Consider the following 23,990-nt stretch of genomic DNA (forward strand, 5'->3'; position numbering starts at 1 on the left):
TAAAATTCAATGATGTATTCATTTGATTCCGATACATAAAATTTAATAAAGACAAAAGTATATTTATATTTGTATGGAAAATGTAGACAAAAATCCTTGTTTCCTATTTGGTCTAAAATTCAGAATAATTATTTAGAGTTGGTGGTAATGGAATGAAAAGTAAGTACACAAAACATAAGAAAAAATACTGTAAAAATATAAAAATGTCTTTGTATAATGAATGCTCGGAAGCTCTAATCAGTACAATAATTATTAACTGGCTATAACTCATCGCGAGATTTTTCCATTTGTTCTATCACAAATTCGTAGAGATCATCCAGGGACCTGGTTCCCTCGTACTCTGAAATTTTGTCACCATTTCTGAATAGAATCAAAGAAGGGAAACTCTCAACCTAAAAAAAATAAAAAAATATTCGAGTTACATGTGAAAACATGCAGAAAAAAAGTGTGCAAGTATAGCAGAATTCAAAATAATGCTATGGGTTTGTGCTAGAGAAATGATACTGTTTATGTGCCGCTTCACAGTATTTTTCTGATTTTTTTCCCAAAATAAATAGGTAATAAATATATTAAAGTTAACTAGTCCAACTCCTTAGCGTTCACATCGCGAACGCCGGGCAGTGGGATTACACTCATAACGGTGTGAACACAGCAGATAACGAGAAGATGAATGGTTAGTTTCTGGCGCATCCAAACCAGAACTAACCAGCTAAGGGAAGGTAACCCCGACAGAAAAATCCACCAGAGAAAGAAACGGGAAACCACTCTGGTCATCTCCCAGGAATCACTACGGTGAGTACATCAATAAGCAGTCGTCCTGGCTGTGGAATATAATAGTGCAGGACAAAAATGCTTTCTCTGCAGTGATCACTAACTTTGGGGAGACCCGACAAGGCACCGTAAGATGAAGAATGTCAAGTTCTAAAAGAAGCTAAAAAATCCAACATTTTACCAATGAAAACTGTATATCCTTATTGCATATATCTAATATCCACAATTATTTGCCAGCACGGGGCGCAAAACATTATGATTATGGCAGCATTTTCTTCTCATTCAAATTTATAATAATTATATGGCATAGACATACTTTACCGATACAAAATTACGATCTTCTCTCTTACTTAGGGACAAACTACATATATGGAAAAAATATTGAATCATCAAATCTAGATTTGTCTGTGAATATTTTTATTTGTTGTTTCTTCTCTTCTTTCCAATAATACCGAAGGGGTTACTTTGTCAATTCGGCAATTGAAATGATTGGACACGTTCATTACATTCATGCAGAAACAATGAAACGACAAAACTAAAGTCGCATTTTACTCTCGGAATTACGATCTGTTATATGGCAATGGGCGCATTGTTTTCTCAAATAAATCATTATCATCTAAAGTGCTGTGATTTTTCTCAAGCCTGGGTGTTCTTATGTAGTTTAGAAATCGAATTAGGCCTGTAGTATTTTTTTTAAAATGTATTAGGTGTACAACTTTGCTTCAATATTTTTTTTTTTTACAAAATTCGAGGCCATATTATAAAAAACTTGTTATACATTTATGATTCAAAGTATTGTCCACCGTCGACCATTACTTTTACCCATCTTTCGGGCAGCATACAAATCCCGCATCGAAAAAACTGGTCATCTTTTGAAGCGATCCACAAATTGATTCAATTTAAGCTAAGCTAAGCATAAGCTATTGATTGAAACAAGTGATAGAGAAACGTCCGGAGAATACCGCGGGTAGGATAGGACTTCCCGTTTCTAAGTATGTATTTACTGCTTTCGCAATATGGGGTCGAGCATTGTCTTGCTGCAAAATCACTTTATCGTGTCTCTTGTTGTATTGCGGCCGTTTGGCTTTCAATGCTCGGCTCAAACGCATTAATTGCGGCCGATAACGATCACCTGTGATTGTTCCACTCGGTTTTAATAGCTCATAATACACTACGCCGAGCTGGCCCCACCAAATATAGAGCATGACCTTAGAGCCGTGAATATTCGGTTTGGCCGTCGACCTGGAAGCGCTTGGGGTTATAGTAATGGATCAATTTTTCTTCCCTAGGCATAATGCAATGCAGAAATTCTTTCCGTCTTTGGCCTTTCAAGCGTACACAAGGAAACAAATGCCATTCAACATCTCTCGGTTTCAACGCATACGGCACCCAATTTCCTTGCTTCTGAATCATTCCAATGGTTTTGAGGCGTTTCGAAATTGCTTGTTGAGTCACTCCCAATGATCTTGCCAATTCTTCTTGACTATGACACGAGTCTTCATCAATTAATATATCCAATTCTGCATCTTTGAAAATCATGTCTCTTTCATCGCTATGACTGCTTTGACGTGTAAATCATCTTTCTTGAAGTGTTGAAACCACTTACGACATGTTCTATCACCAATAGCGGCGTCACCATAAGTATTCGAGAGCATTCGATGAGCCTAAGCCGCAGATTTCTTAATATTGAAGCAGAAAATTAAAACCTCCCGCAAATTACGAGAATTTGACTCGTAAACTGACATTTTCAATTGAGAAAAACTTAATGATGCAGACACAAATCGACTAATGTTTCTATGAGGTTATGTTGACAGATGCCCAAGTTTATTGCACGACACCTAATAGTATAAAATTTACTAAGTTTATCACAAAAAGAAAATGAACTCAATTGTAAGATATTTTTAGTTTATTATTAGGTTGATTAATTACCTAAAAATTAATCGACTGATAACTAAACATTATGCTTATGTATACAATACACAAGACAGATATAGTAGTTTGTTGATTCAGTTTTATTACAAGGTTAATAAAGTAACATTTACTCACATTCTCGTTGGTGCACAGTTTCTTGTTTGTTTCCAACGTACAGTCAACTTTAGCAATGACTACTCTACCATCTCCCACAAACTTGCGACCCAACTCTTCCCAAGTTGGTGCTAAAGCCTTACAATGACCACACCTGCAATATAAAAAAACATATTCACATTTTGACCATACCGTCTAAAGAATCATTTGAACGTACTTAATATGTAGCACTTTTGTGAAGAGTGAATAATCAAATATACACAGCAGTTGGAATGTTTTTTACATTGACAAATAGTAAATAATGCGTACATTCGTTTTTTTTAATAATACTAAAAGGATTTAATTATGTATTTGACCACTTTAAATGATTTTTCAAATTTTGGCTGACCACATAACCTAAGATGTGTATTTTGCAGAAAACACCCAGTTCTAGTAAAACTATGATGTATGTTGTGTCATAATGTATTGAACATATTATTTTGTATTAGGGGGTACTTAATTGTCAAGAATTACTTAATTTATTTATTATTAATCTAAATTTAAATTTATTGCAACAGAAAGGGAAAACACTATTGAGAAGGGATATGGGAGTCTAGGCATTTAGAGGGCTTATGACTTGTCATTGGCTGGTTTAAGTGGCCACTTTACACACTGGGAAACATTCACCATTCTGCCCATATTTAAACATCCACATTTCCTCAACTCTTACATCTGTTGACTTTTGTGAAGTAATATGAATAACTCCCTAGGGAGGAAATCCAGCCAGTCTGCAAGCATTTGGACATACTCAAACATTGTTGAATTAATCTAAATAGTTATTACTCTAAAAATAATTTTATCATGTGTTAAAGGAATTTTAGTTATTTTTTAAGTCTGGCTGACCACACAACCTAAAATAAGGATTTTGCAGAAAACAGACAGATTTAATATTGAATGACACCTTATACAAAATCTGAATGTATGCGGTGACATTCTGTTTTAAAATACAAAAAATTATTACAGGTATTTTTAAATTAATGGATTTATAAAATTAAAATACGTATGTATTAATCTACTTTAAATTATTTAACAGAACTAGATTTCTGGAGACATTAATCCTCCCATCAGCAAGTTTAAATATTTTTTGACACCTCGTAGAATTTTATTTTTTCAGGGTTGGCTCCCAAAACTCGTAGTCCCTTAAAAATAATGTCAAGTGCCTCTTTTGTTTCATAATCTAAGTCAATTTTGAAACAAAAGAGGGTTTTTATAGTCACTATAATATTAAAACAAATAAAGTTTTCTACTTTGTTTCTACGACAGGCATAATGTTGAAAACAACCAATAATTGTGGATGTTTTCTGCTGATAATAAAAATTGTTGTAATTTAAGCTTTATTGCTGATGTTGAAAGGTTGTTTTGAATGTGTTATTAATAACCATCCATACCGTAAGATGTTTCTAGTGCTGTGGGTGTTTTCTGCAAATTGAGAAATGCCATTTTTGCGATCAACACTATTTTCAGAAAGTGAGTATTCAGATTCAGATTTTTCAATAGTTTAAAAAATTACAAAAGAAGTGTCACTAAAACCACTGTAACTTGTGAACTAAACGTCAGATTTTTATGAAATTTGGACACATTTTATTTGAAAGCTGGTACTTCCTAAAAATTATATGGGTTTTTGAATAGAGGCGCCAGCTATTTGTCAACTTATTTAGTGATGTATTAAGTACATTAATTTTTTTCTTTTCGACATCCGCTCCTAAATGGAGCATGTGGACATCACTAAATGCCTCCAGGAGATCCTATCGCCAGCCAGCACTCCTCCCGTGTCAATCCCGCCTCCCTCAGTTCTGCTGAATAAAACCGAAAGATCGTCATCGACGGTCTTCCAGGATGGCGGGAGCCTGTAGGTGCGAAGAAGGGGAAGTTGTGTATGCCACCATCCTCAGTTGTGTGAACTCCCAAGTATTTAAAGCTGTCAACTTTCTTGATCCTCTGCCCATTATCAAAGAGATGCTAATCAAGGTCAGGACAGGATTTTGTGAGCATAATCGTGTATTTTTGGTATTAATATTAAGATTCAGACAAGCTGAGTTTTCCTGCAGTCTGTCAACAATATCCTGAAGATCACCAATAGACTTTTCAAGAAAAACCTTATATCTTATTTTTTAAATTTATTTAAAATTACAATTAAACGAAAAATAACACAGTTTCCTGGAGCCATTTGATTTTGTCTACACAGCCCACTTAAAAGCAAATATAGAAAAAAAAAATATGGACATAACCTATGCACCTACTTACCAAGGAACAAAGAACTTTACGAAGACATGGCCCTTTGTAATGGCGTTTTCAAAGTTGTCATATGTGATGGTGATAACAGCATTAGAATCTGCTTCTGGTTTTTCTTTTTTTACTCTATCACCGGAACCATCTGCTCCAGTAATCATCTTATCAACGTAGGCCTTGAGAGTTTCGTGAGAGCGTTGGCCTGTATACTTCTCAATCTACAAAACAATAAAGACATTATATTATGCATGAAGAACTGCTTAAAATCTTAAAAATATAATTATTATTTTACCGTTATCACATTTAAATATAAATAACTAATACTGTCCTTCAATGTGCTAGTCGATTGTCGAGTGCTGGCGCGTTAACAAAACTTACACAAATGTATTGAGTAGTATCTGTGAATAAGCGTATGGTATGACATCACACGGCATACGCATTATGAAAATAATCTCTGTCTCTCTCGCGCTCAGATGTGCTTATGAGCACGACAGACAACTATTGTTTTGTTAGTTGCTAATGATATGGTAATAAAATATACATAGGAGGGATGCTTCTGCGTTCGTCTGAATTTCGCTGTGACTTTTAACAGTAAAAATATAATAATATGGATTTAATGTATGGGTATTAAGCTATGGATTACAAACATCGGTTTATAAATATGCACAATAAGTTTTTCTGGGTTATTATGCCGTGTGTCGTTCGTACTCTCTACCGACGTTTCGGATCGCGTTACAGCGTCCATCATCAGGGTTGATGTTATTTGTGTATAAATATGTGTTACGTTAGGTACTTAGAATTTTTACCGTGTCGTAGTCGTTTTTGTGTGATGTTATGTATTTGGGACTTGTACCGTGTCGTAGTCGTTTAGATTAATGTGTACCATTATGTACTTAGGATCTATACTGTATCACAAATCTGTGTTACATTGCAATCTTTATGCGATTTCTTTATGACTGGGTACCAGGATGTTTTTAATCGCATCCCATCATCTCTGTTTATGTTGTCGGGATGTTTGTAAATCTCAATTGCTTCTTTTACTAGTCGTGTTTGGTGGTTCTTTGGCCTCCCTAAGATTATCGGCTCAAAGGAAAACTTATGCCCCGTTTCTATGTGGTGCTCGGCCAAGGCCGATTTTTCGGGGTAGCCGAGCCTGCATGCACTCATGTGCTCCTTTACTCTCTTTGTTATATTTCTGGCAGTCTGCCCGATGTAAACCTTAGGGCAGTTTTTACAATCCAGTTTGTAAATGCCGTCGGTTTCGAGAGGATCCCGGTCCTTTGCTGATTTAAGAAAATCTCTTATTTTTGCCGACGTGCCGAAAACAGTTTTAATCTGGTGTTTTTTAAGGATTTTGGAAATTCTATCCGTAATATTCTTTACATATGGTAAACAAGCTATCCCTTTATAGTCATCGTTATTGCTGTCATACGTCTTGTTTGTGTTTGATATAGAAGCTATTCTAGCCAAAATCTCTTTCTTTTTGTATCCGTTTCCTTCCAGCGCGTTTGTTAATATGTTCAATTCAGTTTCTAAACTTGTTTCTTCACAAATACGAGTCGCCCTTCTGGCAAGTGTATTTATGAGACCCAGTTTTTGGGACGGATGATGGTGAGAGGTAGCATGAAGATACCGATTAGTATGAGTCGGCTTTCTATACACTTTATGGCCCAGGCTCCCGTCTTGTTTTCTCATAATTTCGACATCAAGGAATGGAAGGACCCGTTTTTGTTCTTTTTCCATTGTAAACTGTATAGAAGGATGCAGGCTATTCAGGTGTTCTAGGAACACTTTGAGTTTATCTGCTCCATGATCCCATATCGCAAAAACATCATCAACGTAACGCCGCCAGACTTTGGGGACGAAGGGAGCAGTATCCAAAGCGGTAATTTCAAAGCTCTCCATGAAAAAATTTGCTATTACGGGTGAAAGTGGATTACCCATAGCTACTCCTTCTATCTGTTTATAAATTTCCTTTTCAAAAGAGAAATATCCATTTGTCAAACAGTATTCAAATAAGGCACACATGTCCTTATCAAAAATCTCTCTTAAAAGGGCCATTGAGTCAGTTATTGGGACATTAGTAAACAATGATACTACATCGAAACTGACAAGGATGTCTCCTTCTGAGACATTTAATTCTTTTATTATGCTTACAAAGTGCGGTGAGTCCTTTATAAAGGACGACGTCTTTCCTGTGTGCACTTGTAAAAGGCCCGCTCGGCTACCCCGAAAAATCGGCCTTGGCCGAGCACCACATAGAAACGGGGCATAAGTTTTCCTTTGAGCCGATAATCTTAGGGAGGCCAAAGAACCACCAAACACGACTAGTAAAAGAAGCAATTGAGATTTACAAACATCCCGACAACATAAACAGAGATGATGGGATGCGATTAAAAACATCCTGGTACCCAGTCATAAAGAAATCGCATAAAGATTGCAATGTAACACAGATTTGTGATACAGTATAGATCCTAAGTACATAATGGTACACATTAATCTAAACGACTACGACACGGTACAAGTCCCAAATACATAACATCACACAAAAACGACTACGACACGGTAAAAATTCTAAGTACCTAACGTAACACATATTTATACACAAATAACATCAACCCTGATGATGGACGCTGTAACGCGATCCGAAACGTCGGTAGAGAGTACGAACGACACACGGCATAATAACCCAGAAAAACTTATTGTGCATCTTAACGGCCGTGAAAATCTAAGAGGTTTATAAATATATTTTTTCATTTAATCTAATCATGTACAGGTCGATTATCTAGTGCTGGCGCGTTTGCAAAACTTACACAGACACATTTTTAATGTACAGAATGTTTATTTAAAAAAACCTTAATATGAAATTTTAACCAAATGTGGTATCATTTCTTAAAATCTAAAAAGGGTTTATAACCTTTTTAAAATCAACATTTTGCAGATTTTGGATGCGTTTGTATAAGTTTTGCGAACACGCCAGCACTAGCTAATCGACCAGTACTCTATGTGAAATGTTCATCAGTAAAAGTTGAACCGGGTTGTGGTCTCGCGGTAGTATTGTGGACTCAGGGACCAAAGGTCTGAGGTTCAAATTCCACTCTACCACAACTCGATTTCCATTTTTCCAGCATAAGTTACGACTTTTAGGAAATGGTCTGAAAATTTAAATATTTGAGTAAATAATAAGAACTCAATGATTTCTCTCTTTTTTTGAAGAATAATTATTTCTGTATTTTTACTCATTTTCAGGCCAAAAATCAGACACAGGGAGTTAAAAAGCCACTGCACTCACTAGGCAAGGTCAAACTTGTAGTGTAGAGGATAATTCAATTTTGTAATATAAAAAATATAGTGATGATGCTCATAACGTTAGATTCAATAAATGCATGTATGTTGTCTTGGCTGGAAATTAAAATAATCGACACATTAAAAAAAAAATTATCATACAGAGCATTTCTATTATAAGACAGCCATAAAGATAAAAATAAATCACCTTTTTTCCATCTTCAATCCACAGGAGAGTCGGATATCCCTTGACTTCAAACTCGCTACAAACTGACCGATGTAGAGTACAATCGATCTTGCTAATTGAAACAGATTTATCATGATTCAGACTATTTGCGAGTTCTTCCCAAGTTACAGCAAGTTTCTGAAAATAATCATAAAAACCATTTATCTCCACACCAAACATTTCCTTTAAAAATATAGATAATAGCTAAATAAAAATTAACAATATTTAAAATTAAATTATTTATTTATGTGGAATTGTATTACATTTTGAAAATAAACTAATAAGATTTTTTATAAACCAAAAAGACAACATTTTTTACAAAGAGTACATCATACATGATGGTTTAAAATGATGTATTATTCGTAATAAATACACCTACCACATGAGTGAAGGAGAAACCATTAGAGTATATGCGGAAACCTCAACTGGAGTAATGCCGCATACTACGACAGCGTTATGTAGAGAGGATGGAACAACATAATGTCTATCTTAGCTTCTTTTAATAACATTTTAAAATGCATAGTGAAATTCCTAATTGGTTTAAAAATGTTTAATGCATCTTTTCAAGAGCCAGTTTGAATCGGATTTAATATGCATTGTTTATTGGGTAATGCTGCAAACCAAACAAGAGGTTAAGAGACAGGAAGACATACCTGACAGTGTCCACACCAAGGAGCGTAGAATTTAACAAAGTGATTTCCGCTAGAAACATGTTTGTTGAAGGTATCTTCCGTGAGGTCCACTAGACCATTTAATACTTGTAATTTCGGGAAAAGATCATCATCATCATCATCATTCTAAAAACAAAATATCAATCTATATTTATAACCTTGTCATTGAACATCTCATATGGACTTTCCACAGGCAGAATGGTAACATGTTACATAATTTATGGTTCAAGGAAGTTATTGACTGGTCACAAGTCTTTTTTAAATTTATTTTTTATACTGGAGTTGCTTTATTATTTACCTTACTTATAATATACAAGGTTTATATTTCAAAAGTGGATTTTTCTGCAATTAAATTTCTTTAAATTTATCTAAACCGTTGGGATCGGGAGGGATATACTAATGTGGGAAATCAGGAACTTCTCAGCATTTGCTCATGTGGAGAAGAAACCACTTAAAACTTTTAAGGAGAAGCCGGCCTGTTGGCAGTAGTAAACAGGCCTTCCGTTCCACTAGAGCAGTGTTCGGCATTTTGTTCCCTACTTTGGTTTATTTTACCAATTGCCTGCACTATATTGACCTTGTATGATACTACCTATCATGTGAATTCTTTATTACCTATAACACAAGCCTAGACTTCTACATTACAATCTCAAAACTTTTTTGTCTTCGATAAGATTTCTAGAACATAACATTTATAAATAATCTTTCAGGGCCCAATATAGTAATTGAAAAAAAATAAAATCAAATTTATATTTTTAAAAAACTGTTTTCAATGAGGTAGTAATGTAATTATAAAAATTATGCAAATTATACCAATTGTAGTGTAACTAAGATAACATGTTCTAATGTAAATTGTAAATGCATACAAGATAACATACTAGTTCAACATTTGTTTTATGCGAGTTATTATATTATGTATATTTAGGTGTTTATCTGCAATTAAAGAAAAAAAAACCCGCAAAGACATTATTAATCTTCGTGAATACATTTTCAAAACAAATGAAAATGAACACTAGCTGTAGGAATACTTATTTTTGTAGCTAGATAAAATACAACAATATTGTCAACTCAACTGTAAAAATCTCTCTTTCTCTCTTCATCTTCAACCTCCTTACAGTGCTCTTCTTTTGTTTTCTTATATTATCTTTCGTTTTTCCTCCTTCAACTATGTAATATCTCCTAAATTATCAGTTATTTTTTAATGAAATTTCGAACACACATTCACCATTTACTGCATCATGTAAGAGGAAGTAGAAGTCAAATATATTTATAACACGTCGTAAATAAATATATAGGTATTTGTCTATATTGGCATTCGCAGAACGGTGAATTAACAACAATCCATATTTTAAAAAATACAATCCGAAAATATCGCCTATCTGCTCACCAATCATATAAAAGTAATGTGGGAAAAGAATAATTTACTATTTGTTGACTAAATAAGTCATCTTACACACAAGCTCTCATATTTCTCATAAGAGCTATGCAAGAATATGCGTGTACGTAAATTAAACGACAGCTTGTCTTATTTTTTTATAGATGTCTGTCGAATCTTGAGGCATTTCCTTAAAATACTCAAATGAAATATTCGAGTAGATCTACCTCTCCTGTCTTTATAGTGGCGCTGGTATTTCTACCAATGATCACCAGTCGGCCGCGCGAGTAGACCTACTTTTCCCGCATAAAATGTGTTAATATAAGGTATATTGTTCTCCTAAAAAAATATGTAAATATTCCATTCGAAGCGTAAAATTATGTTATTGAAGAGGCAAACGTTACCAATATAACTTAGTTGGAAAAAAGTTACAAAAATCTGAAATATTTGTTTTTTACTATTTGTTTTCGTTTAAACATAAAAAAAAACATTTTAAAAAATATTTCTTTAAATAAAAAATAATTTTTAAACATGTTATAAATAATTATTTTTAATATTTCCTTGATTTAACTAATTTTTATAGTTTGCATTGTCCATATTATAACCAAGCAAAAGTTACTTAACCAAACCTTGACTCATTAAAAACCTTACAGATATTTTTTTATGTGATCAAAGAAATTTATTAAAAAGACGTGTGTACATAAAACATTATGTTGTGTACACAAAACCTCCAAAACACAAAAACCCGATTTTTCCTCTTGAAAATTGATCTCCAAACTTACAAATTGTGATTTCTTAAATTTGTGTTTTTTAGGTTAGCGACTTTTGCCTAAACGGAGATGATATATACCTAATAAAAACAAAATGCGTCCTTGACTTACGTGGTCTCTACTTACGCGGTTGGAAGTTTAGAAAAATGAGATCTGTTACATATACCAATGCGATAGAGTTGCGCGTGCTGTCGACATCCGGGGCCACAATTACAATTGGAGGTTAAGGATGTCATACCCTAACCATGACGGTGTAGTTGAAGATAAATTCTCCCGAGCGATTACGAAGATACACTACCGACTCTCTATCGGCGGCCACTGTGGTATAGTGGTCAAGACACTTGACTCACGCACGGAAGGTTCCGGGTTCGATTCCCGGTGAGAACGCAAAAATTGAAATGTGATTTTTCTCAAGCCTGGGTGCTTTGTGATGTAATTCACAACTGTAATTGGGCCTCCTGGCCTGTTGTGGTGCAAAAAAGAAAAAAAAAACTGTCAATCTTAAAGATTTGGGTAGGTTCATCAAATACAAAAGAGAAATGTAAATTTTGAAGTCGAATTAAATTCTGACATAACTGTTAATTTTGAAACCGAGCGTCTAGATACTGTTATAGCAGCAAGACGCGGGAAGCAGTCGACGCAGAAAACTGGAACATTCAGCTTGATTATAAAAACTAAATATTCTTTACATTAAGAATAAATTATTATATAATTTTTATTTCAATTTTAACCTAGTGTATGCATAAAAGAAGATGTCATGAACTTTATTTTAGGTATCATTTGGATGTTTGGGGGAATATATTTATATTAAAATAAGTATTCCTCTACTTATGCGATTTTCGACTTACGCGATTTTTTTTGGAACGAATTAACCGTGTAAGTCAAGGACCCACTGTACAAAAAATGTGCAGTACTTGTTCAAACAAAAAATAAAATCATATTACATAAAGATACTAACAGATGGTACTTCACCAAGTTGCTCATTGATAAAGTTGGTAAGGGCGGAGAGATCTCTAATGCCACGGAATTTGACTCCCTCAGCTTCGCCAACTTTGAAGAATTTAAGTGTGGGATAACCTGTGTAAAATAATATATTATGATATAGGTATGAACATAATATACTGCAAATAATTATTTTTGGAAGAATCAGTTTAGACGAGGTATGGCAATTAAAAAACGAGACTGGTGTGAGATATGGGATTTATTGCAAATAAACTTATATTTAATTTTTATCCCTTTTATACTCTCTTCGCCTATCTTTACACCGTTGCATATGTGTATTCCATTGTTTAAAATAATGCTGTAGCTCAGGGAACAGGTAGAAGTCACACAGTACGAGATCTGCCAAATACGGGGGATGATCAAGCACAGGAATGCTCTTGTCTGCTAAACACTGATTGTCTTTCTGTTCTTGAGTGATGTTTTTCGGCACCATTTTTGCAAAAAAACTTTTGTTGTTTAATTCATCATGAAAAATTTGTCTTACCGTCTCTTTGTTAGTGTCTACCATGTAGGCCACCATCCGAATGCTCAAATGTCGGATAGATTAGGGGTAGAACGGCCCACATAATCAGCCCAAAACATCGGGGCAGTAAGGCAGTCTTTTTTGCGATCTGCTCGGTGCTCTACATGCAAGCATGCAGCTGCTCTTGGAACTTCTGATCGTTCTGTGCGACGAATTTTTCATGATGACTTCCACTTTTATCTATACAAGTTGGCTATGATACGATAACTCACTGTATTTTTCTGCTTGGCAAAATGCACATGAAGCGTTTCTTTTCTTCAGTGGCCGCTCAATTGAGTTAATGATTTAACTATTTAGGGGCAACATATATACTGTTATGTAGAGTAAAGACCCACGCTCAAGATGTTTGTATTTTTTTCTTTTTAAGGTTGGTATAGGACTGTCATACAAATATGTGTTAATTTTTAGCGTGATATGTCATGTAGTTAGTTTATGACAGCAGTGTAAACAAGTCGATCTTTGGTGTATTCTGCGAATTTCGCTTAATTTTCTTCTAAAAGATCAACGCAAATCTGTCCCTGAAGGGTGCTTCCTATGGACGATACCATTCAGCACATCATTACAAACAAATCGACAATCTTCAAAGTGGCGCTTGCCAACTGAGCCAAAACCTCAAAAACCACACCAAAGACGCTTAAAAATCAATGATGTTGACTGTTTTCTTAAAATTTTATGATGTTGCGCACTCGGAGTTCATTCCTGTAGTCATAAGCAGTTCGCAGATGTTCTATTGCATTGTGTGAGTTGTCAATTGAAATATTGTTTTATGACAGTAGCGTTACAATTTGCATTTTAATGCTTTATTTTAGGTGTTTTCCAATACAAAATAAATAGTTATGATAAATAAGGTTATAATCTAAGAGTATGTGAAGGTTATTTCCCAATTATTATACTTTAAAGGCTAGGAAATACGAATTTAGTATGGGTAACCTTAGGCTACCACTCAGGGACTTTAGGAAGTTTTTTCGCCTAGTATGTTAAAGGTTAAGTACCAAATAAAATAACACAAAAGAAAACAAAATCTTACCGTTACAACAAAAGTAGAAAATCCAACTTTTGTTAACTCGTTACTGAGTAGGCCCATATACTTGGCGATATCAGTTTTTGGTACATAATCATAATTTACTCAATTATCCTAAGCTTTTGTAATTTCATTTTGACTTGTTTTTGTAACTAAATAAACTAATATGTTAATTATATCATTTTACAAAATAAGTTTTTTTTGTGTAATTTTACGACTTTATCATTAAAAAAAAAATACTATTAAATATAGTAATTAAGGTTTCTTTGAAATGTGGGTTTTTTATTGATCACAACTGTATATAAATACATTTTTCTCTTTTTATGTATAGATTTAATTAAATGAAATATTAGTAACCTGTGACATCATTTTCATTGCAAATGTCTTTTTCTTGTGTGCAGTCTACTTTTGCAACAGTTACCTTAGATTCCTCACCAACGTTTAAAAGTTCAGCTAATTGTCCCCAAGTTGGTGAAAGTCTTTGGCAGTGACCACACCTTTAACAGAAAATGAACGGAATATAAAATAAAGTAGTTAGGTAATACATATTTTAATTAAATATAAGCTATAAATTATTTGACAAATCACGGGTTCCATTAGGCTTGGATTAAGATGGGCCGGATATTATTATTATTATATTTATTTTAAATTAGCAGCTTAAAGCTGATAAGCTTAAATCTATTTTAAAGAAAGTTAGCTGTTGGCGCACTTCAACTTTTCAGAAAAAAATCTTATCCATTTTTGAACCCATTGAGACTACACATCAGCTCTTGTGGCAGCTTATTCCAACTATCAACAACCCTATTGCTCAGGAAATGCTTCCATGGATTTAGATTGAATCTCGTTTTCTCCTGCCTGAGACTGCGGCCTCGAAGACGAGCATCTTGTTTAAACTTGAACATGGGATCCGGATTTGGGCAGCTATAGTGACTGTCGAGTGAGTATCTTGCATTTCTCTATCAGGTCACCCCTTTCTCTCCGTTCCTGCAGCGTTGTGAGACTGAGGGTTTCCAGTCTCTTCACATATGGAAGCCGTTTTAGGCTCGGCAACAACTTTGTAGCTCGTCTTTGGACTCTTTCCAACAAGTTGATTTCCTTAACAAAATATTCAAGAGTGGATCTGATATAGGTTTAGTATATTTTTAGTAGCATATTCAGTGTTATGTATTAAGGTTTTTTTTAACAAGCAGATAATTGAATTGGATTTTTTGTTATGTTTAATATGTGACATTCCCATTTTAAATCATCCGTTATGGGTATGTTACAGCGACTGCCCGATTCACACGTCCCTAAAGCGGACACCCGGGTGGAAGGAAATAAGTGGGAAAACCCTGGCTGAGATGTGAGGATAAAGTGAGAAAGGATGCAGCGCAGCTTCTCCAAGTCGCAAATCGGAAGATGCCGGCTGAGGACGGATGGAGTTGGAGGAGGACGGAAGGAGGCCAAAGATTGATAAGGGCTGTAGCGCCATCAGAAAGAGAGTGGTCCCATGGCTAGTGCCGCAGGCTCACAGGTCCAAGGTTCAAACCCGTTATATCTAAACTTGACATTATTTTCTAATGCGAGTTATTTAGGATTTTATGAAAATGGGTCCAAAATTTTAATACTTGGGTAAATCATGATATATAATGTAAAATGCCTGGCTTTATGCGGTGAAAAAAAAAACATTTAGGTACATATTTCCTTAGTTCATATTGTTTTACAATTTGTTACTATAGCAACGACACTGACTGTCAGTGTATTATTTATGATGAAAGCATTCCAAATTTTGGTTTGGTTTTTAGTTTTACAACAAACAGGTTTCGGTTTGTGCTTGCAATTCTGGACACGAGTACTTACGAACCATTGTATTGCTGTTATCTGTAGCTAACTCCGTAATTAATAATCATAGTATGGTTTTTCTCCGTATTGGCGACTAGCCAATGGCGTGTTATTGCTCTAAAGGTTGTATGTACGTAAATCTATTAAACGTATTTAAGACTCACACACGGAAGGTTCCAGGTTCGATTCCCGGTGAGAACATAAAAAAGTGTGAATTTTTTTCAAGCCTGGGTGTTTTGCGCTGTACTTCTCCGCTGTAATTAGGCCTCCTGGCCTGTTGTGGTGGGAAAAAAAGAAAACTGTTTTTCACAGTTGCAGTGCAATAATTAAAGCATTTTCTCATCACACCCGATGACATCTTTCTGTGTAGCATCACTTCTAATCACGAAGACAATTACTCGAAAATTAAAATGCCATTTTCTTTGCTCTTGTAATGTATCCACAATGTGTATTTTCAATTACACGTCATTGGTAAAAACTGCAGAAGAATCACACATAAATTTCTATAGAAATGTCAAAAGACTAAAAACAAAAATACATGAAAATTTGAATAAATTCGATCTTTGGTTTTTGAAGGCATGAAAACTACTTATCTACCTAGATAGTAGATAGGTACCTACTAGATTTTGTAATCTAAATTTTCAAGCAAAATATTGTTTTGAAATTCAAAGATAGGTACATCACCTTATTATGGGGGCGGAAACCTATCACATGAAAAATTGATATCACAATAATAATAAAATAAACGTTTGAATTAAACGACGGCACTGTTAACCTATTTTACGAGAATACCTAGATAAATATAATACTGTCTTAGATTTGGTATTTTTCGAAGGTAAAGCGATGATATTTTTAGATGAGAAAGAAGAAATATGATATAAACCCAGTCTGCAAAATATCGATAAATAACTTACCAGGGAGCAAAGAACATCACAAAGTGATTCTTTTTTGGGACCTCAGATCTAAACAACTCGGACGTGTAATCAATTGTAAAAGGGTCATCATCGACACAAAATACGGATCCAAATAAAAGAAATGGAAGTAAAATAAAAATTGAATACATTCTGAAAATAATATAAGAGTCGTTTAAAAAACGCCTTTAATTCCGCCGGCACTCACACTTGGTCGCACTTCGCCGGCTGATAAAATATTAATGACATTTCGATTTCATCTTCCGGGCTTTTCACTATTCGTGATTACATGCTAATAATAATTCATTAGCACTTTGAAATCGTAATAAATTTGAGTATCATTTGCTAATTATTTTTCTATTAATGCAAAATTGATTAAATTATATGTTAAAATTTCATCAAAAAATATTTCATTAAATAACCAGTTTATAGGGGCATAGATTTTCTCAGTTCCTGTAATCATTATCTTCAGGATGTTTGCTGGGTCAACCCGTGTGGAATAAAATTGTTTCGAGTTTCGACCTCCGTTGCAGGGGTGTTGCTGAAACGGACCTTGAAACGTCGGAACCTCTGCACAATTTACCCGAAAACATTCCATATGTTGATGTGTTGATATTTTCTCGCAAATACATTCAATTGCCTTTCAATATGTTAAACCTTCGTCATCACTAATAGATTCTTAATGACATATTTAAATACAACACCCAAAGTTTCGGAATAAAAAAATACAAATTATGTTTAAAATATCTTACTTATACCTATTAAAACAATATTCTTAAAACGCGTTTATTAAAACACAATAAAAAAATCTAATTAATTCACCAGTATATTTTTAACTGCGATTGCGATAAAAAAAACCGAGAAATAACATGACCTGACCTTTTAATTTGTATCTATAACCCTAAAAGGTTGTTAAAATTATAAATAAATAAATATTTAAAAATATTAAAAAAAACTTGCAAAATTCAAACAGTTTATCAAAGTTGCGAGAGTAAGGAAACAGGTTATAAGTCTACAAAACTAATTGGGCTAAAGTATGATTTAAAAAAATAAAAAGACTGCCGAGATCCGAGAAATTTAATTAATTGGAATACATTAAATGCCGAGTAATTTCAACGTAGGTTCACTGTTATAAAATTATAAATAGCACATGCCATGTTATATGGCGAACTTTCCGACCAAAATTCCGGAAAATAATTTAGCAATAACATCCAACGCGTTATGCTATTTAGGTTAGCATGCAGTTAATTCCGCGTGTTGAACTAAAAAATAATATTTGTTCATGACACTTTAATTTTCAGGCCTGCGCTTGCAACCTTGCGCATGCGCAACAAAAGATAGGTAGCAGTGTTGCAATAATGTTTTTTTTTTTATCTGAACACACTAAAATATTATGAGTGGGCCAAAAGAAAAAGCTAACATCTCGGATGTGATTATAGGTAGGTACACATTGTTTGTTAACCTCATTATTCCCCTTCCGCACCTAATGGTGCATAGGGCACTGCATGGGTCCACCAATCGTAGTGTATCTTGATCTTTTTTGTTACATGAAGGTAAGATGATCAGTCCTACGCTTCAGATACCAGTACAGAAACTATGAAATATTCTAATGTAAAAACACCTCTTTAAATAGAAATTTCACGTCAACCATGTCCGGAATCGAACCTGAGACCTCTTGCATGATAGGCAAACACGTGCACTGACCATTACACTACGAGGCTGACTGTTGTTAACCTCTCAGAGCAATAATTATTTAGGAAGCCATTAAGCTCTATTGAATAGAACAAAAGCGTTCCAAAAAAAATTGGCTTGGTTTTAATGGACGGTTTCGGTTAGTGCTCGCAATTCTCAATTCAAGTACCCACGGCCCGTTGTATTACTGTAATATGTAGCTAAGTTTGAGGTCAATAATCATATAATTGTTTTTCTCCGTAAGGGCGACTCTATTAGGTTATAGCTCTAAGGTTAATCTCTTGATTACAATTATAATTTTGTATTACAGTAATAAATATATTTTAGATTAAAAAAAAAAAAAATAGTTAAAAAACGTTAATAAATATTTGTATTTAACCACTTACCGACTTTTTCATGTCTACCGGTTTCAAGACGTACCCGTTACTTCGTCAGGACACTCACTACACCAACAGGCGAATACTATTCTCCACATTCACCTTTACCATCACCACGCGTAGTATACAAAGTATTTACGAAAAATACATACATAAATTAAGTGTAAAGTTCAACTCCTAAGCTCCGCCCCTCTGTAATCCTCATCCCCATAAACATATCGCAGAATATTAACTTAATTTTAGTGCATGTGGACATGGTAGTGTTTGCATCCCTTTTAACTCTGCATGAATATGTAATTTATGTATTTTTTCGTCAATACTTTTTGTATACTATGATGATGGTAAAGGTGAATGTGTATTTTAGTATTTGCATGTTGGTGTAGTCAGTGTCCTGACAAAGAGACGGGTACGTCTCGAAAACGGTAGACATAAAAAAGTCGGCAAGTGGTTAAATCCAAATATTTACTAACATTGATTAATTAAAAATGTTTGACCACAAATTTAATGCTTTGAACATAAATAAAAAGCTGTTATTTAAAAAAAAAAACAAATCGAATTTTACGATATATAATTTTTGAATTAAGCTTTTGTTCAGGCGAATACATGTATTGATATTTGGTAAGGCATCCAAAATAAAACTCTTTATTGGATTTAATTAAATAAATATATGTGACGCGTTTTATCTTGTAAGGAAATTATCAATCTCTTAGCCGAGTTGGACAATGTCCTAACTAGACGAAACGCGTCAAATATGTTTTTTTTTAAAAAGTAAAATTAAATAAGTCTATGAAGACGTAGCATTGTTTTTCTGCTACAATATTAATTATTTTTTGCTAAGAATTCATTTTCCACTAAGAATTTTCAAAAAAGATTTTTTTTAGAATGATAAGTAGCCGGTGCCACTTCTTACCTCTCCGGCTATCCTTATTTTAAATTGATTATTAATCTCTTTATTATGTTTGTAATGCTAATATCTTATATCCTCCTTGCAATGTCAATAGTGTAAATACATCAATGCACATATTTTGGTACGGTTTTTTCCACAGATCTACCGCAATTTTTGCCTCTCTGTTTACTGACGTTCTTTTAGCTTAGTAGGTCTCTCTTTCGTCTTTCGTACCCTTATACTCTAAGTTTGTACCTCTTTCATTTAGTCGAGATGACTTTAGTCTATGGACATATTATCATTATTTATAATCTCTATTATTATTTTTAATCTATGGTCCTCAATTGACAGATTGACACGCATTTGGCATGAGCGTTTTTGATTTGAACAATGAAAAATAAAATTAAAAACGATTGTGTTGCATTGTGTTCGGTGATTGTGTTTATCTTACCGATTGTTGGTTTAATTTTAAGTGGTCGTTCTCGACAGTGTTTTTTATAAGCGCCGTCTAAACTGCATAATTTCATAATTATTTGTTTGGTTAGCCACCAGTAACTCGTTTAGTAATCAATTTATTACGATGGCTCCTAAGTCAGAAAGAAGCCGTTTCTCTGGAAAGAGAAAGGTTTGCTGTGTTCTTGTTTGTGAAAATACGTCTGTAAAAACACCGAACAAGATTTTTTTTGTCTGTCCACGGGATGATCGAAGGCAAAAATGGTTTAATGCAATAAAATTTTATAAAAATAATATTAATACCAATTCTAAAAACACATTTTACGTATGTGAAGACCATTTCAATGTAAGTTTAGGAACGTGTTTATAATTTCCAAACATTATATTATTTTCATTCTAATTACGATAAAACAGTTTTGTTATTTTGTTCACACAAAGTTTTCAATACAGTTAACATCAATACTTGTTTACAGCTTGAAGAAGATGCTCATAATTTTTTGATGTATAAATTTATCGGAACCAAACTTCGTCTTAAGCGGGACATTGTCCCCCACATATTTAAGGAGCAAAGCGGCAAGCCGAATGAACCAAAAACATTTGTGGAATATCTTCCCTACAAAATGGATTCTATTTTTCCAAATTGTAATTTATCTTCTATTAGAATACTTAAGTTTCGCAAATGCGTAGTACCGATGTGCGAAAATTCCACTAAATATGCACCTGATAAATTATTCATATTCATTCCAAGAAATGAGGAACTCAGGGAGAAATGGTCGATTGCTATGGGACTAGTAGCTTCGCCATGGTCAACTGAAAGCGTTCTGTTTATATGTGAAGATCATTTTGATGTAAGTAAAATAATATTTCGCTTAACAATATTTTGAAATCTTTGTAGACAGGTACTGGATTCAACCCTCTCGACTCTAGCTCTAGGGTAGGAAAAGGCAGCCCAGTACCTGAGGTTGAAGTGTTCGCGAAGCTGTTTTAATACTTAACAATAATTTTTGCTACTTTTTTCTTAATTTTTGTCTTCATGGTTAAATGGACGAAATACTAGCTTCTCTTGAGTTGGATTGTTGTTAAATTGCAACAAGTAAAATCCGATTTCTTTTCAAACCTGAACGCTGTTAACCAGTAGCGTGCCTAGGGTTTACCAGTAAGGCAAGCCCATATTTATACAGCTAAATGTCGATTTACTCCAATTTACAATTACGCCGGGCAGGGTCGGCATGGGATTCCCCGGTTCGGCCGACACTAGACGACAGTAGGCGCCGCGATTCTAATAGCAGACACACTTTTACACATTGTTTTATTATACTACCGTGTACACGAGCAGCTTATTGTGTGTGTGAAATTGTTTCCGAGCTTGTTTTCGTTTAGTTTTTAATAAAAATCAAAAGGTATGATTATATTTTTTATTTTATTATTATTAAAATTCAAATAATATTCAAATATTTGTAGTTTATACTATTATTCTGCAAGAAAGGAAGCAACAATCAAAATAAATGAAATTGGATGCTTTTTAAAAAAAAGTGTGAGAATTTAATTTAGTACCGATGAACTGGTGAGTAAGTATTTATTATGAAAAAAAAAACATTATTTATATCAAGAGATTATTATTTATTTTGTAAACGAATTTAAACTGAATTTATTAAACACATTTATAATTTATTTTGAATATGTATATGATATGTATTAAATAAACATGTTAGATTGTTCTTAGAATTTTGACACGGAACCTAACCTTCCTAACCTAAATCTTCCATTATATTTGTGTTCATTTTATGCAGATTTTTTTTGCGCTGGTGTCTCTCGGAACGGAACCCCGGGGTAAAACGACGTTTGCCTGTATTTTTAACTAACTTGTGGTGTAAATCAACCGTCGGCTTTGTGGTATAGTGGTTAGCGCGTTTGCCTACTGTGCAATAGGTCTAGGGTTTGATTCCCTACACGGTTGTCATGAAATATTTATTTATAAGGTGTTTTTACACTAGAATATTTCATAGCCCCTAGACTGGTACCTGAAGTGTAATACTGATCAACAAATATGATCAAGATACACTGCAATTGGTATACCAATGCAGTGCCCTATGCACCATTAGGTGCGGAAAGGGAATGATGATGAATTCACTTGTGTGACAACATGATGTATGCTTTTTTCACTACAGTAGTACAGTCTACAAAGCATCCAGAAGGCATATTATGACGAATAACAATACTTTATGAAAATATGCACAGGATAATCTTTCAGAGTTTGTTTAAAAAAATGAAACAAAGAAAACACAATATTATTTTATATAAAAGTTGTTCCTCAGATATCAACCATTACCAATAAGTAACATCAATATAATAAAGGATGCGTAGAGTTAAATAATAGTCATCGGAACCCATAGATACATAAATATAATAATGATAAATTATTATTGATATAGGAAAAGGCTAATTGTAGATACGCAAATAAAAAGGGAACTTCGGCCATCTCTGAACTCATTTGATATATTTGGTTTACGCAAATATGCTATTAAATTATTATAAATCTCAATCAGTACAGGTGTTTAATCAATTTAGAGAAAAATAACCGTTTCAAATTATCGAATTCCGTTAAAAAGACCATAATAAATAATCGTAAATTACGTTCGATATAACATGCGAGAGGCGCTCTCTGCTAACTTCACCCCAAAGAAGCTGGCTTCAAATCCTCATATAAAACACAACATATACTGACCAACATTTTATGAGTTTACTGTTTGCATCACATGCAAATTGTGCCATGACAAAAGCCCCATAAGAAGCCCACATGAGTGAGCGAGATAAGAAGACATGTCGTAGCGTTCTTTTTTAATATATATTTGGACCCCTGTATTTAGTAGCCTTACGTGTCATGTACAAGGCTAAGGTACTCAGAAAAAATCCTTTTTGTTTGTCTTGGAAATGGGGTTTTGATCACTGATTTTGGTTTATTACCTTTATGAGTCCAATCACCATTGTTGCAAAGTTCAAGAACAATGGCATGTGATAACTACTTTTAACTACAGTGTGGATATCTGTTAAGGATTTTCCATCTTTTCTGCATTCTGCTTCAAGATTATGGCGTTGTAAACTGAAAAATGGGCACTGAAATAACAGATGTTCGATACTCTGTGAAGAAATATCATCGTATGGACAATAGTCATCATTCCTTAATTTAAACCTATATAGGTAACTTCTCATAGCTCTGTGTCCGGTAAAAATTTGGGTCATTTCAAAAGTACTTTGGTGATGACGACGGAAGTTTGCTGCATCAGCCAGCGTTGGGAAAAACATTTTAGTGATTTTACCTGTAGAAGAAGCGCGGTAATGATCCTCCTAACGCTGTTGCGTATTTTGTTTTATACAGCATTTAGCAAAGCTAAGGGGAAATTCTGAGAAGAAAGGTGCCGTTCTTTTACAAGTTGCGGCTCTTGCTCGTTCATCCGCTCTCTCATTTCCTACGATACCAGCATATCCTCTTATCCAGCATATTTGATTAATCATCCCTCTGATTTTTAGATGCTTAATTTTACTCTGAATATCTACAATTAATGGATTTACCGACCGAGTATCAGTTATAGCTTGAATGCCCGAACGACAATCTGATAATATTTTTACGTCGTAGCGTTCGCGCACATGGATTTCCTGTAGTTCGGATCTCGGGATGCGAACAGTAGGAACGTCGAATAGGTCTCTAATTCTTATGCGGCGCGAAATTTAAACAATGAAATGAATTCTTTTTAAGCGTTTGGTCCATATTTGGTAATTTTTAAATGAAATTGTTAGGCAAGCCCGTGCCTTCTATGCTATGGGCTTCTATGGAAATACCGCCACTGCTGTTAACCTATATATTGTTGGTGTGTTGTATTAAGGGCGAATAAGCTATTTTTAGGAAAGGAAAATG

General features: G+C 34.1%; 2 protein-coding genes across 3 annotated transcripts in view; one reads left to right on the forward strand and one right to left on the reverse strand.

Moving 5' to 3' along the window:
• The window catches only part of prtp (thioredoxin domain-containing protein pretaporter), a 26,455-nt gene continuing 2,465 nt past the window's right edge, over positions 1–23,990 (reverse strand). The window contains exons 1-8 of one of the 2 annotated variants that reach the window (XM_088242787.1): positions 16,673–16,916; positions 14,295–14,434; positions 12,350–12,468; positions 9,229–9,372; positions 8,558–8,713; positions 5,080–5,282; positions 2,818–2,950; positions 1–392 (exon numbers count right to left, since the gene is read on the reverse strand). In XM_088242787.1, the coding sequence (XP_088098913.1) occupies positions 261–392; positions 2,818–2,950; positions 5,080–5,282; positions 8,558–8,713; positions 9,229–9,372; positions 12,350–12,468; positions 14,295–14,434; positions 16,673–16,821 (1,176 nt within the window). In that variant the 5' untranslated portion in view covers positions 16,822–16,916 and the 3' untranslated portion in view covers positions 1–260. Of the gene's footprint in view, positions 393–2,817; positions 2,951–5,079; positions 5,283–8,557; positions 8,714–9,228; positions 9,373–12,349; positions 12,469–14,294; positions 14,435–16,672; positions 16,917–23,990 lie in introns of those variants that run through there. The other variant, XM_088242788.1, reaches the window with a different exon arrangement.
• LOC148284058 (uncharacterized) overlaps positions 19,953–23,990 on the forward strand; it is a 21,009-nt gene continuing 16,971 nt past the window's right edge. Inside the window, exons 1-2 of the mRNA XM_088242786.1 lie at positions 19,953–20,423; positions 20,551–20,925. Coding sequence (XP_088098912.1) covers positions 20,205–20,423; positions 20,551–20,925 — 594 coding nt within the window. The 5' untranslated portion in view covers positions 19,953–20,204. The remainder of the gene's footprint in view (positions 20,424–20,550; positions 20,926–23,990) is intronic.

The sequence above is a fragment of the Micrasema longulum genome, unplaced genomic scaffold (assembly GCF_059751315.1).
Source record: "Micrasema longulum isolate JH-2025_06_02 unplaced genomic scaffold, ASM5975131v1 h1tg000163l, whole genome shotgun sequence".
Taxonomy (NCBI): domain Eukaryota; kingdom Metazoa; phylum Arthropoda; class Insecta; order Trichoptera; family Brachycentridae; genus Micrasema; species Micrasema longulum.